Source organism: Thermobia domestica, chromosome 5 (assembly GCF_964235325.1).
Source record: "Thermobia domestica chromosome 5, izTheDome1.hap1.1, whole genome shotgun sequence".
NCBI classification, from domain to species: domain Eukaryota; kingdom Metazoa; phylum Arthropoda; class Insecta; order Zygentoma; family Lepismatidae; genus Thermobia; species Thermobia domestica.
In genome coordinates, this window is record NC_137458.1 from 154398786 (window position 1) to 154417872 (window position 19087).

Genomic DNA, 19087 nt, shown 5'->3' on the forward strand with positions numbered 1-19087 from the left:
CATACAAATTTACACAAATGTATATTCTATCTATAAAATTATTTTCCGAGAACGAATAAAAAGAGAAAGAATTGTTAAATAACCACTGTCTTATTCACCCTTGCCAACTGTTTTAAGTTTGTCACAAGCAGTGTTTCTTCCGACATGTATTTTTGGGGAGACACTGCCGGCACTGCCCCCCCGGAGCTCTGAGAGCGCTCCCCGGACGAGCACAAAATAATATGTCTATAATATAAGTAAGATAGTACCAGCGGAATACTACGTATGCTCCCCGGAACATTTTCTGAAAGAACGTCTGGTCACAAGGAAGCAGATGAGATTAGATTTATACCGAAGTTGCACCATCTGAGTGTGATGTATTATCATAGGGGTCAAGGTGGAACAGAACGAGCCCTGCGGGGCTTCTAACACCCTTTGCTCGCTGACGCTCGCTCAGCTATGTTTCATAACGTAAGTAAATCACTTTGTTTTATCAAAAAAGTTGTGTGTGCAGTCTTTACCCCTCCTGATGCCTTCGTCTCCTCCCCTCTCAATCTGCCAACTACCCCGTACATCCTCTCGCTGTTTGAGGGCCTCACTTCTTAATCTCCTGTTGGTTTATAACGTCATTGTTTATAAGGGCTATCAGAAATCTCTAGGTAGATGGTGGAAAAAGCACAACTTATGCATTATATCTTACGTGCAAGGGAAAATGAGTAGTATTTCCATCTTATTTTAATGAAAAAAGTGTTATGAAGATTTTTTTTTTAAAATAAAAAAACTCTCTTTGGGCTGGGTTTGAACCTACGCCAAAAGCGATTTCCATTATTAGCCCGCCCCTAGCACTCTCGGCTACCTTTAAAAAAAACCGATCATACCTTAGTTTTCTCGTCTACAAGTGTTCTTTAACCTTTACCAAATTCGACAGAGACACGAACACATACATATCCAGAACTGTTAAAATTCCAAAGGGTTAATCTCCCGCCAGGAATTGAACCCGGGACCCCGTACACCAAAGGCATACGTGCTAGCCAGTATACCAGCAGGGAGGACACTACCACCACAGCATCTTACGTTTACTTCGTGCTATATGTATGCTACGTGACGAGAAACGGATAACTCCAACCAATCAGAACCATGTATTTAGTTCCTATGGCTAGGGTCGAGCATATATGCATTACCATTTTGCTCATGGACGCAGCAATTTCGGGAGTCAACCAATAGTATGTTACAAATCTTATGCAGAAATAGACAATTACTTTAAGGGAGCAAAATGGACCGTTACGTACTATAAATACGAGAATAATGATACAAATTAAATAGAACTCTGTTACAGATTAGAACTATTTAGTTTTAAAATTTCAAGCACTCGTTGAAAGTTATCGATTACTCCAAGCTGAATACTACTGCAATAAAGAGATAAGAATGAAATCTGTTCTTGACATGCCGAGTCAATATCGAAAACAATTTTTTGCTTTCTCTGACTACTTATGATATACGGAGATATATATTGTTAAAATGGAAATACATTAAATCTACTAGAAGCGGTTTGAATAGAGAGATAAAGGCGGACTTGATGTTGAATAGTTGTCTTATTGTAAAAATGAAAATGAAATCTTTAAGTTTTACGTCCCGCGGTTATGCCGGTTAGGCTAAAGGAGACGGTGATGATGAGAAAAATGAATGAAATGGTGGAATGAAGAAAGTGGGAGGAAACGGGAGAACCCCGAGGAAACCCACGAGCACGGTGTTTGTCCACCACAACTTGTCTTATTGTGTCTACTGTACAGAGATAGGGGTTTAAAGGAAAAGATCGGACACAGAAGATACAGAATGCATACCAGAGAACTATTTCTTTGTCTTGCCATTCTCGACTTATGGAGTAGCTACTAAATTTAATACCGGCACAGTACTTGGCAAAATGAACCTCTTCTGGTTTCAATAGTGAGATAAAGACTGAGGTGGAAGTTCTTTTTTAGAACACTAAATGAAAATGAAAGACAATTTCTCGCTTCTATCGGTTCTATTCCTTGGGGATTCATATTAAAACCGAATGTGCTAATTCATGACACTTCCGAATTCAGTATAGGGATAAGGACGGATATAGGATATATTCTAGGGATGCTGAATCCGTATTAAAATAAATAAATAAATAAAACGTTTTCATACAACTCCTACCATTTTTCCTCAAAGGTTCCCAACATTGACACCAGAAATTGTAAATTTCTACTATTTTCGCTTTTATCGAATAACCGTTTAACATTTCTTCCCGTATTAACTCTTATGCGTGCCGACAGACGCACATAAGGATATAATCATTTTATAAGATTTCCTATAATAATCTTGTATAACATGAAAGATTAAGAGACATAGATTCTCAATTGCACTGAATAATGGGTTATGTATTGCTTTAATCAATACAATTATTACCTACTATCATCTAAAGCCTATAGCGATCATTAAAGTGGTTCTACGGATAATCTATTGGAGTGAATACTACTTTTCTTGTTTCAGACGGCAACTCAACAAATAAATGATTACCCTTGGATATCCCGCTTAACAGTCACAATCTTCAATATATAAATTTTCGGGGTATCAAAATGACTTTTTCAATAGCTATTGTATATACAATGTTCCTTAATTCCACAATTCACAGCAATACTAGTAAGTTGGGTACATGGCTGGAAAAGAAAAAATGCTGCACTTTTTGATTGGAATATGCCACTTTCTGTGGTCACAGTTTATGTCAAAATGTAACATTTGAGCCGAAGGCCTACTTCGATATCCGTGTAGAACATCAAAATGGCGGCCATTCAAGATGGCCACTGTGAGCCACGGTATTGCCTTTTCTAAATAGCTATTGCATCAAAACTACCCATCCGAATTTAATTTAGTACTGCGTTCTCTTAACAATGAAACAGTCTTATAACTACATAATCACGAATGTCTGTATGACGTGTCAGAAAAGGAACATTTGGGAGAAATCGGGAAATTTCTATTAAAAAAATGTTTTTGAAGTTTGGGGACTCACTGAGCGACCCCTGGTAAGAGTACGCCATCACATTGTACCCTGAAAAATACATTTATTTATTGCTAATGTTTTTGCCAAATATGATTTTGAAATCTTAAATATAGTGACATGGGAAAAATATTTCCCATTCCTAGGCTATTTGAAATGAATAGGGAACATTAGGATCTAAAATTCCTTGAGCGGGTACAATCCATCCAAATTTTATGATTTGTATGTCATTCTCTTTAGAATGATGACATCTTTCAAATGCAATATTGTATATGTACCGATCAAGTACGGGAAAGAGGTAATTTTGGAATAAGCGCGAAATTTATCCGAAAAATACTTTTTTAAAATACGTTTGGATCCTCTTAGAGCGTCCCCAGGTGAAAGTACACAATCATAACATACCGCAAAAAATGCGACGGAGTAGTGTTAACGCTTCCTGCGAACACCATTCCGGTATCTTACTTAGCGATGTCTAGGGATGGGCACGACTCGACTCGACTCGACTGGAAACTCGAAGCAAATTCGAGTCGAGTTTCGAGTCGAGTCAAAGGTAATTTTCTCGAGTCGAGTTCCTGTTTTGATGTCGAGTTTCAAGATGAGTCGAGTTTGATAAACGGCTTGCTCGTTTTAACTCGTTTTGAAATCATGGCCTGATTAGACGGGAAAGCGAAATCTGAGAAATGTAAGCATTATCGTGCAATATTTTTAGTGTTGCTCACGAGATGGAACACTGCTCGCATCTCGTCTCGTCTCGATTAACAAAACTACGATGAATTTTATAATGAGACATCCTCAAATGTCGTGAGCACTAATATAGTATGTATAAGTACCGGTATATACTATAGTTCTTACCACCAAGGCTGAGACTGCACGGTAGAACTTTTGAGCCGAAACAGAAGCCTAACCCGGGTAGTGATGTCAACAGGCTCTGCTCGCTTCAACTGAGCGAACAGCTCGAGCCGGCTCAGTTGTGTGAGCCATCAGCTCGGTTTGTTTCGGCTCGAGCCGGCTCGGTTGGGTCTGCTGTTGGCTCGGCTCGATAGTGAAAGAGCTGTGAGCCGAGCCACTAGAGCCGTTAAAACCCCTAAACCCGAACCGAGCAGGTTTCAATATGTTTGGCCGGCATCCTCTACCTTTTAACGATTTTTGGTTCAATCCGGGATACTTGCTCCTCCGGAACTCAAACCCAGATTCTCGTGAACGATGTCCTTGCCTCCTAGACTTCACGAGTACCGAGGTCAACAGTCAACTAGCTTTTAGTATTCAGATACAAACCGCCTATCGTTCATGTTTGTACACGGTGTTGTTGTTGTTGTTATATTATTATTATTATTAATAATAATAATAATAATAAGTTGTAGTAGTAATATCATTGATAATAATTATATTGTCTATGTAGGTCACTTGAAGAAAGTACTTGAAACCACACATAGCATTTGGCTCGATTTAGCTCGTTTTGGCTCGACTCGACTCGAGTCAAGTTTCGAGACAAGTTGGAGGAAAGCTTTCGAGCCGAGTTCAGCTCAAAGATGTCTGTGTAGAGTCGAGTCGAGTTTCAATGAAAACTCGCTCGAACTCGCTCGTGGTCATCTCAAGTGACGTCATTAAAAATATTTCCCAATTCTGCTTGCAAGTACAACATATATACATACACCAGCAAGGAAAATTAAAATATGAAATTTCTGAATATAGTTCTAACCATCCAAATTTTGTGATTAGTACGTCCTTCTCTTCAGACCCCATACCCGACCCGACCCCAAACTTCACCTGCCTAGTATGCTGAACGACGGCAATGTTGCTTTAGTTCCTCTTTTGTTGGGAGATGACTGTAAACCCAACAAAAAAAGCTCTAAGTCAATATTGGCTTTGTTCAGCACACCAGGAAGTAACGTTTGTGGTCGTGCATGCTCAGGAAAGAACAATATTCCAAAGCCAGAAGGTTGGGGATGGACCATTGTTGATGGGGAGTGGACACCGATCTGGTCTTCTCTTCCTGCTAATATGGAAGCCTGCAGAGAATTCATTAAATGCAGTTCCTTCAGATGTGTTACACGATGCTCTTACATCTGTTCAAAAGCCAAAGTTCATTGTACAGTGCTTTTGCATAAAATGCACTGGTGGTAGGCAATGCTACAATATATACAATAAAAGGTTGAAAAAAATATTATTAATAATTTTGAGAGATGTACAGAAACAATTAATGTTTTAGTTGTTTATAAACATTTATCACATTGATGTAATATTTCTTCTAAAAATAATTAAAAATCACTGCCGTTTATAAAAACGAGTCTTTCTTTACACCTACGGAACACCGTGGACAAAAGAAGATACTAAGAAAAAATAATAAAAAAAAGTACTAATCAATGAAATTTGTGAATAAAGTGAAAAAATTCTGGTTTTGAAAAATATGCGGAACCCATAAGGCTTAGAGTTGAATGTATAAGGACTGAAAAGTTCCCTCTTATAAGAGCTTTCGATGTTTTTCACGACGTCACTAAATAAGATATCGGAATAGTGTTTCCACAAAGCATTAACAATACTCCGGTGTATTTGTGTGATATGTTAGGATTGCGCACTTTCAGCTGGGGCCGCTCTAAGAACATCTAAATCGAACAATTAGTAGATAAGATATAAGAGAATTTAGTGTACTTCTTAAATATCCTGAATAACCACTTAAGATTTACTTTTCAATAAATTTGAGGGCATAAACTTCCCCTTTTCCCTACGTCAAGAGTTCATTAACAATGTTCCATTTGAAACATTCCATCATTCTAAAGAGAATGACGTACTAACCACAAAATTAGGATGGTTAGAACTCTATCCAAAAATTTTATATCGCAATTTTCCTTACTTGTATATATGTTGTACTAGCAAACAAGATTGGGAAATATATTTCAAGGAACTCACTAAATAAGGCATCGGATTGGTGTTCGCAGAAAGCGTTAACAATACTCCGGCGCATGTTTTGCGGTATGTTATGGTTGCGTACTTTCACCTGGGGACGCTCCAATGTAAGAGAATCCGAACGTCTAAAAAACGGAATTTTTCGGATAAATTTCGCACTTTTCCCAAAATTTTACATTTCCCGTACTTTATCGGGAAATAAACAATATTGCAATTCAAACATTTCATCATTCTGAAAAGAATGACATACGAATCATAAAATTTGGATGGATTGTACTCGCTCAAGGAATTTTAGATTGTAATGTTCCCTATTCATTTCAAATAGCCTAGAAATGGGAAATATTTTTCCCACATCACTATATTTAATATATCAAAATCATATTTGGCAAAAACATTAGCAATAAATAAATGTATTTTTAAGGGTACAATGAGATGGCGTACTCTTACCAGGGGTCGCTCTGTGAGTCAAAAAAACTTCAAAAACGACATTTTTCTCAGAAATTTCCCAATTTCCCTTTTCTCACACGTCATACAGACATTCATGATTATGTAGTTTTAAGATTGTTTTATTGTTAAGAGAATGCGGTACTAATCATTAAATTCGGAGGGTAGTGCTGAAGCAATAGCTATTTAAAAAAGGCAATTCCATGGTTCATGGCGGCCATCTTGAATGGCCGCCATTTTGATGTTCTACACGGATATCGAAGTGGATCTTCGGCTCAATTGTTACATTTTGACATAAACTGTGACCACAGTAAGTGGCAAATTCCAATGAAAAAGTGTAGCATTTTAGGTGTACCCAACGTACTATACAACTTATTTGGGAGAAGAACTTACTAGACACCAGTAACTTCTTTTCCTTATTTATAAGCGCCTACTCATTAAATAAATATGGCGAATGTGATAAATTACGACTTGTTCATTCCAGTAATGTATATAATATTTCCTTTATACATTTCCATTTACTAATTATTAGATTTGGCGAACAAATATGTCCGCTCCAGATGCGTCATTTCCAAAGGCCAAGGAAATGAAAGGTACAATACCTACACAGAGAAGAAAAAGTATTTCGCGTACGTATAAACGTACGTTACATGCGTAAACCCTGTAGTTTTTGGACTTATTGTACGACTACATGTAAAATCTTGCAGCAAACGTATGACTAAAAACATATGTTTTATAATACTTTCCGTATAAGTGTTCCATCTATACGTACTTCCAGTATGAAGCGAAGAAATGTAGATAGGTGGTCAGGATCTCACATACAGATTGACATATATAACATATAGCTGATGCATGTAACATACGTATATGTATGTAATATACGGAAGACTGTTAGATGTAAGACATCTTACAGCGGCATGATGTAACATCTAAACGGAAAAAAGCAGCACTTATTTAGCATATAGATAACGTATGCTCCGTACAGATTTCCGTAGTAAACTTATGTATTCCACATATTTGTACAGTATACCTCTGTGTGGATAACGGATTTTTCTCAGAGTATAGTTAATCAAAATATTCGCCGTTTGCAACCACACACTTTGCCATCACATCTTGCCTACCCGATCATCAGGGAAGGACTTCTTTCAGAATAAGTGCTCGAAAGACCGGGAGTGATGGTAGTTGGTGGGAAAGACGTCAGGAGAATACGGTCGATGAAGGGGAAGATTGATACTGCAACTCATGGAGAGTTTGCCAGCTCCTTTGAGAAATGTTTCCGCGTTCATTGTCGTGCATTTCATGGAGTTGAGCTCTGTAACGAACCGCAGTGTTGGTTTTGTCTCGATGGAGAAGGGCATCATTGATCAACCCAACCATAGATCACCATAGCATCAACATCTAGGCGTTTTCAAAACCGTCTCAGACATGAATTAAGAACCGATTACTGTCCTGAGAGTTTACTATTGTTATAGAAGATCCATTTTTAAAAAATGAAAACTGATAATCCGATATAGGAAAGTTTCCCAGTTATTTCTCACTTAGAGAACAGCACACACCCAGACAGCGATTCTTGTTTGCCATTGTCAACTCATTTGGCATTCGCCGAGCGACAGTGGTATGGTGTATGCCTAACTCGTCTCCAGTGGCACGAACGCTTTTCCGAGGGTCCATCTTCACATGTGCTCCTAAGATGATTATTCAACCATGATGTTAGTCGGTAATCGCGGGGTGCGCTCCTTCAGCATTTCTACCCAAATGCATTATTTCTTTTTGTGCTTGCTGTGCAGAATGTTGCAATTTCAATGCGTGAAGAAAAATCATCCGCAATTATGTGTTTTCGATCGTGCATTTTTACACGACCCTGTCCAATAACCTTCTGATTGTCTGGATACTCTAACTTGTCTGCCGGGTGTGTACTGAGTTTGCAACGTTAGACACATGACTTTAGTCCATCCCTGTGTTGTATTGCTGAGGTGTTTTCCATCATGCGTTTAATTTGATATTTCATTCGCATCAATTTAATACCTTTCAATAAAATGTCTAAAATGCATTATTTTTATAATGGTCGTAACTTGGTTTTTTACTCCTTTAATCAGTTTTGAGGCGTTCGTTTTCCTTGACTCAATTTGCTGATGATAGTAGAAAGATATTACCCACATTTTTGGAGCTAAACATCAATGAACTAATAGAAAAAATCGTAGGCTAAAGTAAGTCTTTAAAATGACAATTGTAATAACGCAGAACATAAATATATGATGAAAACGGTCCTGCTTGTCATTTCCGTTTATACTATTTAAATATCCATCAGAAACTAAAATGTTTACGTAAAGTTAGATTTCCGTTTAATCTAGTCAACGAGGGATTTTAACTGCATTATGTGGTGTGTAAAACATTGTCTGTTTCATCAATTTAACTGCTGAAATGTTTGTATTATTTTTCAATATATAACTACAAACTCTAGTGTGTTCTGTTAAATTATTTTAGAAGTATACAATAAATCATAACGGTATAATAACTTGATTTTCTTTTTAATTTCTCATGAAATAATAACATTAAACATCTAACAATCTTCTCTTTTGATTGTTAATTTTCTACATTTTTAGCATTGAGTCTTTCCGATATGAAAAACGATTTATAGTTCAATTCAAGAAGTATATAGGACGGACGTTCATTAAAGGTTTCCCCTCACCTAGTTGTAGTTAATATAGAATAATGAAATTTTATGTGTGTATTGATATGTATTACTATAGGTTATGAGAAAAAATCAGCTTTCAACTACTAATATTTCCTGTGTTAGAACCATTAAACTGAACGAAAATGTACAGATGTATCCAATTGAATCCCGAGCGATGATCAAGTTTCTGTACTTGAGAAGTCGCACACCAGAGGAAACTCATGGAGAGGAAACTCCATCATATGACGTTAGGAAGCACTGATATCTCAGTTTAGCTATGGTCGCACTTCGTAGAAACGGGCCCTATTCCAGGGCGACCTCAGTCTACTACTGATGAAGACACTATTGGGGATAGAGGATGGCAACATAACCATTAGCCAACTACTTGAATATTGCAAGATAAATGTGGAGTCTGTGAAAGAAATAAACTATCACTATTGGCAAATGCATAAGGTATGTGTCTGATAGGTTATCCGGCTATTGATACTTAGAAGCAGGAACGAGTCACTTGTTTCCAGGAAATTTTGACCTCGTATCATGAAAATCAGGAGGACGATTTGACGGACTAGTAACTCAAGAAGAAACGCAGGTCCATCACTATGACCTCGGAGGCTGCTAAGGTCGAGTTGAAATAGAAGCATAGTTGCTCACTAACTCTAGACAAGGCCGGTGTCCAATCTTCAGCACGCAAGATCATGCTGATAGTTTTTTTTTTTTTTGGTATAGTGTTGGTGGATTTTCGTGCGAAGGATAATACAACTAAGGAACACTGTGCTTCGCTGCTACAGATGCTACTGCATTCCATCAAAATGAAGAGGTGTGGAATGCTGACCAAAATATTCCTATCCTTCATGACAACGCTTAAGTTCATAGCTCGCATGGTGTCAGGATAGAAACTCAATCCTGCGGGTATGCAATCTTTCTCCACCTCCAGTACTCTTCTGATCTTGCACCATCTGATTTTCATCTTCCTGCCCACAAGTCATTTTTGAAAGGATAGAGTTTTTAATGACGATGAAATGTTGATTGTGAGGTCGAGTCATGGCTTCTGGGACAATCTGCGGATTTTTACAAAGAAAATCTGCTCAAGCGCATAAAGCGATTGGAAAAGTATGTAACGATTGGAGGTTTCTTTGTAGAGAAGGACTAATGTTATACCAAAATTGGTTTATCTTAGTCAACGGTAAGTGGGTCAGAAGACATTTTTAATTGAACACTCCAGGTATTTTTTTACCAGATAATATTGAATTAAATACTTGATCAAGATTACTTTCTAGAACACGAAAACCCGAGAATATGAGATTCACAGCTTCCAGATATTCGAAACTATTTGCATGACACATTAGAACATAATATACATTTAAATTGATCCACATGAAAACTCTAATAATTATAAATTAAGAGTTGTACTACTAAAGTCAGTTGTAGTAATACTAATAGCAAAGTCACAAAGTATTTTGTCTCAAGGAGACAACTTTCATCACGTAGGCTAATGTATTTTCATATCGTTCAGACAATGGTTACCTTAGCTGGGAGGAAATCCAATGGACAAATAACACCATATTGTCTCGGATGCTAAACTCGTCAACTCTTCTCAAAGTTTTGCTATTTTATTTGAGTAAAATTTGTCTAAGTAAAACTAAACATAATTTTAATGTTTAAAGAAACGTTAAAATTCATATAAATAGAACAAAACTATTTTGCATTATATCTTCGAATCGATCAAATGCAAGATATTTGTAACGATTTAAGGATCTTGGGAGAGAGTATATTAAATTACTGAGAAGTTTTAACTTCAGGATATATTGGATTTCTTGCAATAATTTGGACGAAATAAAACTTGCAAACGTTCTTCATGAGATTAAGTTAAATATTTACTTTAGTATTGTAAGTCAATTGGTTTTTGGAATATAGGGATAAATACAGCCGTATATTTCTTTGTCTTTGCATTTCGTTGTTCGCTTTCTCGAATTAAGAAAGAAAGGAATGAAGAAAGAAAATTTGTGCCGAGGAAATACTTCTTACAATGTAGAGTGCCTTTGTAACCCCATTAAAATTTATTGTTAAACGTTATGAATATGAACCCACAATATATTCAAAGGGATATAGAGATAGGCAAAAGTAACGTTCAGTAATATCTCTGTTTATATCGAAGAATCAGAAACAATTTTTGCATTTCGTATTGATTGGCGCCAAAGTATCATGTGGCACTGTTTTGTTAGGATGCAATGACCTTTTCTACCACTCCTTTCCAGTAAGAGAACTGTTAAATCACAACCATTATTATTTTAATAATGTGGTTAATACAATTCATACTTACTGAAAGAATTGGATCTTTGAGTATGTGCTCCTACAGGCACGAGAGAATCACTGTCTCCTTCTGAATCGAACCCTGACGCCTCAGACAGAAGATCTCCAAGAGAAGATGAATGTCGTAATGGAGGAAGGCTGAACCTAATCTCTTTGGTACTAAAAAGAAAAAAAGAAATAAAAAGAATAGTTAGTTATACGAAAAAAGAATAACATGAAAAATATTGGCAGTTTCAAGTTTACAAAATTTTTAAAAAAGTAAGGAGATATTCCTGTCTTTTCTGTATGTGTGTGGGTGAGAGCGGATCCACAATAACTGTTTGGAGGGGTAGATCGTTTCCTGGACAATTAATGTACGCTTCAAATGCATAGTTTTACATGAAATAAAAAAAAAGTATTCCAATATATTTTATATGTAGGGCTAGAGAAAGATAACCATTATATGTGGCGGCACCCTCACCATCACCACCAAGGATTCACCAGTAAATTGGGGCCGCGATGGCTCAGTGGTAGAGCGTTCACCTCTGGTACTCGGGGTCCCGGGTTCGATCCCAGTCCCCGCCAAGTGAACCTTGTGGTGGACAAACACCGTGTGCGTGGGTTTTCTCGGGATTCACCCGTTCCCTCCCACTTTCTTCATTCCACCATTTCATTCATTACTCATCATCACCGTCTAATTTAGCCTAACCGGCATAACGTCGGACGTAAAACTCAAAGATTTCATTTCATTATTTCCACCAGTGAATTGTGTATATGTGTGTCTGCGTACTTTGAAAATTAATCAGATATACATATAGTAATTGCAATTAAATAAAATTAATTACCACCAGTTCTATGTCATTTGGTTCCTTATTCGCGTACACCAATTTTGTTGAAACTTTATGACAATTTGCAAATTATGTCAAAACAGGATTTCTTAACTTATTTGAGGGGAGGACGGTGGCTCAGTATGGTATAGAACTTACCTCTGGTGCGTAAGGTCCCTGCTTCGATTTCCGACCAAGTAACTTTGTGGTGGGTAACATAGTGTCCGTTGGTTTTCTCGGGGTTTCCTCCCACATTATCATTCCACCGAATATTTCATCCCCATTCACTTACGTTATTCATCCGTAGGACGTTAAACTCAAAGATTTCATTTCCATTTCATTTTCTTAATTTATTTCATATCACAACTCCCCTTTTATCATATTCTCTTGCCATCGGGAACCATAAGTAATTACTAGTTTGTAGTATGCTTCTTGATCATTGCAACTTATCATTCAGGGGCGGACTAAGGACAGGTCAACTGCCCGGGACGCCACAGTCAGGGGGCGCCAAAAGAAGCCTCGAAAGTAAATTTGATAACTTGTTTTCTACAGACTTTTTGGTTTATATTCTTGTAAAGTAGTGTCAATTTCATCATCTTTTTCCATTCTACCATGGTCGAAGAGAGTTTAATAGTACTAGGGGTGCTATATCGACAAATAGAGATATGGTATGTAGAAGGAAGAGTGGAGGAGAAGTTGGTACTATTTATAGCGGGCCATGTTTGTTATGGAATTTTCCCAGCCAATAAATGCTATTGGTACTCTTTTAAAGTGGTGGTGGAGGGGTAACAATATATACAGCACTTACTTTTCATTTCTTTGAAAAAACGACACCGCCGCGCCAAACTGTCAATCTTTGTTGAAAATAGTGCTTAAGAGATGTTATTGTTTCGCTATGTACAGTTGTTGCTGAATCATTTCTTTGTACAGTGTTTGTGAAGTTGAATATACCACTCTACAACAACTGAGCAGGGGGTTAAAAGTTGCACCACACGCACGCACACACACACAAAAAAAATAAATAAATAAATAAATAAATAAAATAAAAAATAAAAATAAGGGCACTACCTTTGAATCCTTCCTCACGCCGCCTAAAGCACGTTCAACATATGTGAAATGCATTTATTGGTATTTCACGTTATTAAAATCGATTGTTACAGAGCCTGATATATGGTAGAATGTCTTCTGCTGTTGTTGATGTATAACAAAAAATATACAATATAGCAGTAATTACGTCACCATTAGTAGTATTTAATATATGGTGTCGGATATTGTTTTCGTTTATGGATATCGATACATAAATTATAATAATAATAATAAAAAACACAATGTAATTGATACCATATGTATATTTTAAGTAATAAATATACCTTAATTTTTCTTTTTGTATAATGGATTTAAAATATTAAACTCATTGTAATAACATGTAAAATATAGGCTAAGACTGGGGGGGGGGGGGCGCAAAAAAGTCACTTTGCCCGGGTGAAAATTTTTCCTTGGTCCGCCCGTGTTATCATTCATAGATCTACTGCGTACAAACCTTAAATAAGCATACAATAACAGTTTGACAGTAATTACGGAAATAACAAGCAGCAGTCTTATGTGTATACCACGTGAAGAAGTTTGGTTTGTATGACGTGATATTTTCTCAATTGTTATTCAAAACCAAAAGTATAGTAGAGTTACACCGTTTACAGTTTTAGTAGAGGTTAGAGTGGAGATGGAATATATTCTTAGGACGCTTAATTGATAGCATGAAACCACTTCTCGCCATTTGTTACCATTTTCTTCTATTGTAATAATCAACCAGAAGTGGTTGATTTCTACCATTTCAGATTTGAATATAGAGTTAAGAGAGAAGATAGTATCTTTCTTAAAACGCTAAATCGATTTAAACAAACCGCATTTCACAACATCTTATTGTTTTCACTCCATAAAAATCAATACTGAAACCTTCCTGCTTTAGTACAGAGTTAAGCGTGAATATGATTAGTATTCTTGGAACGTTTAATTGATTGTAGAGACAGATTTTCTATCTACTACTTGGTGGCCGCGGTGGCTCAGTGGTGGAGTAATCATTTTTGATGCGTGCAGTCTTTGGTTCGATCCCACCTCACATCAAGTGAACTATGGTGGACAAATACCGCGCTCGTGTTTTTTTTCTGGGTTCTCTCGTTTTCTCCCACATTTTTAATTCCACCATTTCCTTCATTTTTCATCATCACAGTCTCCTTTAGCCTAGCCGGCATTACCATGGATGTAAAACTCTATTCATTTCATTTCATTTCTACTTCATAACCGTTTCTACTCCATAACAATCAACGTTAAAATAGTATGGAAGTAGTTGATTTTCTGCCATTTCTGGTTTTAATAGAGAGATTAGAATGGAGGTGGAATACATTCTTGGGACGCTTAATCTATTGTAGAAAACCGCTTCTCGTTATTTGTTACCGTTTTCACTCTATACACAATTACAGGTAAAATCGGAAGTGATCGATTTCTGTACTTCCGGTTTTAGTAGAGAGATTAGCGTGGAGATGAAATAAATTCTTGGGACGGTTGATAGATTGCTGGAAACCGCTTCTCGTTACTTGTTACCGTTTTTGTTCTACAACAATCAACCGGAAGTAGTTGATTTGTGCCACTTCTAGTTTCAGTACAGAAATTAAAGTAGAAATGGGATACATTACTGGAACGCTTAATTTATTACAAAAAGACGTTTGTCGCTATCTATTACGATTTTTATTCTAAAGCAGTCAATGTTAAAACCAGAAGTGGTTTAAATGGAGGGTTAAGAGAGAAGACGGTGCCTATTCTTAAAACACTAAGTCGATTCTAAAATACTGCTTCTCGCTATCTATTACTATTTTTGCTTTATAGCGATCAACGTTAAAACCGAAAATGGTTAATTTCTATCATTTTCGGCTCTGAAGAAGAACTCGATTGCTCACTTTTGACCTCTACATTTTCACCAAATTTGGTAAGACTGGTCAAAGAGTTCATGAGATTTCTTGTCTCCTAGACGGACAACCGAGCATCACTGACCCACCGTGCCTTCCACGGTGATAAGATGAATGATAATGATGGAAAGAAGAAATGGAGAAAACAGGAGAATCCCGAGAGAATTCACACATACACACAGTGTTTGTTCATCAGAAATCTACCTCGGTGCTTCATACTTTTAGGATGCTTTTATGTGCACAATGACATATGATTGGATGTCGCATCTTTCAATATTCTGTTAACTTAACATGTCTTTACAACGTTATTTGGAACCAAATGTTTCGTCTTTCCGACTTGGGCTTGCAACCATTAATGCCTGTAATTTGAAATTGGGTATAACATCCAAAGTAGTTAGTATAGCTTAGAATAAGAAAATATAAATATTCTCAAAAGTGTATCATTTCGAACATTGTTTATCAAGTACGGCTTGTTTGCTTATTCTTTAGTAAATTTACCTTACCTATCATTTTATCAGTAGTGTAAATGTTTTTATATATCATCTTTTTAGGTCCAAATTTAAAATACTTCACTATAATAAACAGATAAAAACATATCTCAGCCAATGAATAATTATACATATATTCATCACAACTGTTTTACCTGCTCTGCCATGCCACTTGAAGTAAACTAAGATTTTGTGCAGTACGGTTCTTGTTTTGTTGAGTTATATAAACACTCCATTCCATGCTCAATTTGTATAAATTCTCATGTGCGTAGAAATTTCTATGCTACGTAGTCTTGAACGAACTATCCACTTTCACACTATTAAGCAATTCTAATGGTTGTCTTCTTCCTGCTCCTAGCTTTATTTCCATCATGCCCTCTATTACAACCCTCGGAACACAAATAATTCCAAACTTCACATATTTCCCCTTGTTTGGATTACCATCCAATGTTGTTATTTCTTCTCCTATTCAAAACACTTTCTTTTGTTAATGGTTATTCGTTTCATCCAGTTAATTTTCTACATCTTTGTCTGTTACATTACATCATCATCATCATCATAGGTATACTGCCATTATTGGCAGGTCACTTGTCGCAACTGAGAATCTTCCATGTTCCAAGGTCTTCCGCTAACTTCTTTGTTTTCATGTACGATTTTTCTGTTTTGATATCGTCTATTAATTGTTCTCTTCTTCGCCCTCTCTCTCTCTCTGTTTCCTGCGACCATACCCTCTAGCGCATCTCTCATGATATAGTTCCTTCTTAGTCAATGTCCCAATCAGTTTCTCTTTCTCTTCTTAATAATACCCAAAATTGTTCTTTTCCGCCCACTATTTCTAAGACTCTCTTATTAGTTTTCAAGTCGACCCAGCTAATTCTCTCTATTCTTCTCCATACCCACATTTCGGAAACTTTCAGTCGTTTTTCATCATTTTTGCGTAATGTCCATGTTACATTACATATATAGATAAAATAAATGACAGTTCACACTTATTCACAGGTAGTAATATATCATACAGTAACCTCAAGACTTAATGTGAATTCGAATTTACATAATACATTTCGAAAATTGTAACTACTAGCGTGTATAAACATGTTTGCGACTTTCAAGTCTTTCAAGACACCTATCACAGTATGCAGCGACATACGCAATACAAAAAGTTTTCCGTATGAAAAGAACATTTATGTACGTTTTTCGTACTTTAATAGTTTAAATCCCGCTGCATAATGTTCCATTTATACGATGGAACGTTAATAATACGATGTAAACAATATATATATATATATATATATATATATATATATATATATATATATATATATATATATATATATATATATATATATATATATATATATACTTTCATATGAAGTTATATGAAAACTCATGTTACGTAAATTTTATGGAATGCATTACTTTGTACTTCTGTAAGTCGAGGGAGTCATTCTACATCTATTTAAGCCTATGTTTGTTAAATGTACGGTAGTTCATACCTTTAGAATAAGTGTCTCCAATATCCAATAAATATAAGTATGTTATTTTTCACCTACTTCAATTGTTGCAAAAGAAAAAAGGAAAGAAAATCCTTTAACAGTTTTCCTGCCTATATATATGTAGTATATATATTCTTCTTTGAGAGTTCTACTACTTTTCGTCAATTCCTTTTTTTTCTTCGTTTTACGCGAATAACGACAAAAGGAAAAAAAGGAAATAAGAAAGAAAGACATTTGTTCTCCAGTTGAAGAGGTTGGTGCTTTTCGGATAATAAATAATTTTGAGAGTTTTACAAAAAGTAATCTTCAATAAAAAGAAACCCTTCCGACTAAAAAGAGAAACGAAAAAACATAAAAGAGTTCTACAAACTTTTCGGTAGAGATTGATAACTCCGAAAAAGAGAAAGAAAGAATAGAATTTTTAGTTCCTTCATATTAAATAAAAAACATGATCAATAATACAAGTTATTTTGTTCGACAAACTTTACAAAATCTGCTTATTTATTTATTTTCTTATAGATATTTTTTTTTACCATATTCCTCAGTAAACTAATTGAATTTCTCTGTCCAAAATTTATTGCTGATCTTCTTTATAAAATACTTCATAAGTTTTTGATATGATAAGAAATGTGGTTTATAATATTCTTTTACAACAATAATTTCATATTAGAGTAAAACCTTTGAATTTGTTAATTTCCTTAAGTTTGCCGTCCCTGTTCAGCTCCGAGACTATATGATACATGAACCTGCAGTTCAAGTTGTAGCCCGTCGTGCAAACCACTTGAGTGCGTCAAACTTCAATTCTTTCCTACTGGGTATCGAATTTGGGATGCTGCGAAACAAACACGCGCGTTTTAGCCACTAGACCAGCATTAAATCTTTAAACGTTGTTAAAACCTCTTCATTGTGTACATACAGGCTTAGAATTACGATTACATACAAGATGAGATTTATGGGCTTTCGGCATCTATGGCCATGTTAGCCCGTCACATATATTAGTGATGACGTCGCCGGCGATCACACTGCTCGGGCAATTGAAGAGGAAGAAAGGAATGGGCAAGGAAGGAAGTGACCTGGGACCATTATGTTGGATACCATCCCGGCATTTGCCTGGTTAAATGAGGAAAACACAGGAAAAAGCTCACCCAGGATGGCTGGCCTGAAAAAGCTACATCTTTTCGACCAAGTATCCCCACCGGGAATTATGTATGTACAGTCACATTATCAATTTATAGTTTTTGTGTATGAATTATACAAGATTAAGCAGTGTTTGAGATTAAGACTTCAGCGAACTAGTGTTGTTCACAACACTCGAGAAATATCTCGTCTCATCTAGAAAACGAGACGAGAATTGTCATGTTTCTCGACTCGTTTGGAATTTAGAAATGTACTTCTCGTCTCGTTTTCAAGTCAGGACAAGAAATTCCTTGTTTTGTGGGCATTATTATACCTATTCCTTCTTATACTTGCTCCTAAGCTTAACGAGATGGTAGTGTGAATGGCTACTAAAATGGAGGAGGATCATAACTAGGTACAGTGAAACCTGTCTTTAGCGGAATCGAGCGGGACTTGCAAAAATTTCCGTTAAAGTCAGGTTTCCGCTTAGTGGAGGTAGATCTTTCCTTTCTTTTTTTTTTTAAATAGATGCTTATAAAGGGACATATTGAGAAAATATATTGCTGTACGTACATTGTTTGATTACAGTACTTTTTTCTTCTACGAATAAGTACACAAAAAAGTTAAAATGAATACAAAATATGCTATGCAGACGTTTTCTTTATTTTTCTAATAGCCAAGCAGGGTTTTCTGTGTACATTGCTGCTTGGCTGCTTGACTTTCCGCATACACTTTAGCCTGAGAAATTATACAGAGTGAATCAGAATCATTTTTCCGTAAGGCAAATTTTTGCAGTTCCTTTAAACTTCTGAGAGAATCTTGATATGTATTTATTCTACACTCTTCTTGGAACTCGGTATCGTATTCCTCTTCTTCCTCTATCTTGTTTTCTTC

General features: G+C 36.2%; 1 protein-coding gene across 1 annotated transcript in view; it reads right to left on the bottom strand.

The window, feature by feature from the left end:
• LOC145685285 (synaptotagmin-15-like) overlaps positions 1-12397 on the bottom strand; it is a 258648-nt gene extending 246251 nt beyond the window's left edge. The window contains exons 1-2 of the mRNA XM_081757654.1: positions 12390-12397; positions 11341-11489 (exon numbers count right to left, since the gene is read on the bottom strand). Coding sequence (XP_081613780.1) covers positions 11341-11489; positions 12390-12397 — 157 coding nt within the window. The remainder of the gene's footprint in view (positions 1-11340; positions 11490-12389) is intronic.
• Positions 12398-19087: the final 6690 nt, after the last annotated feature.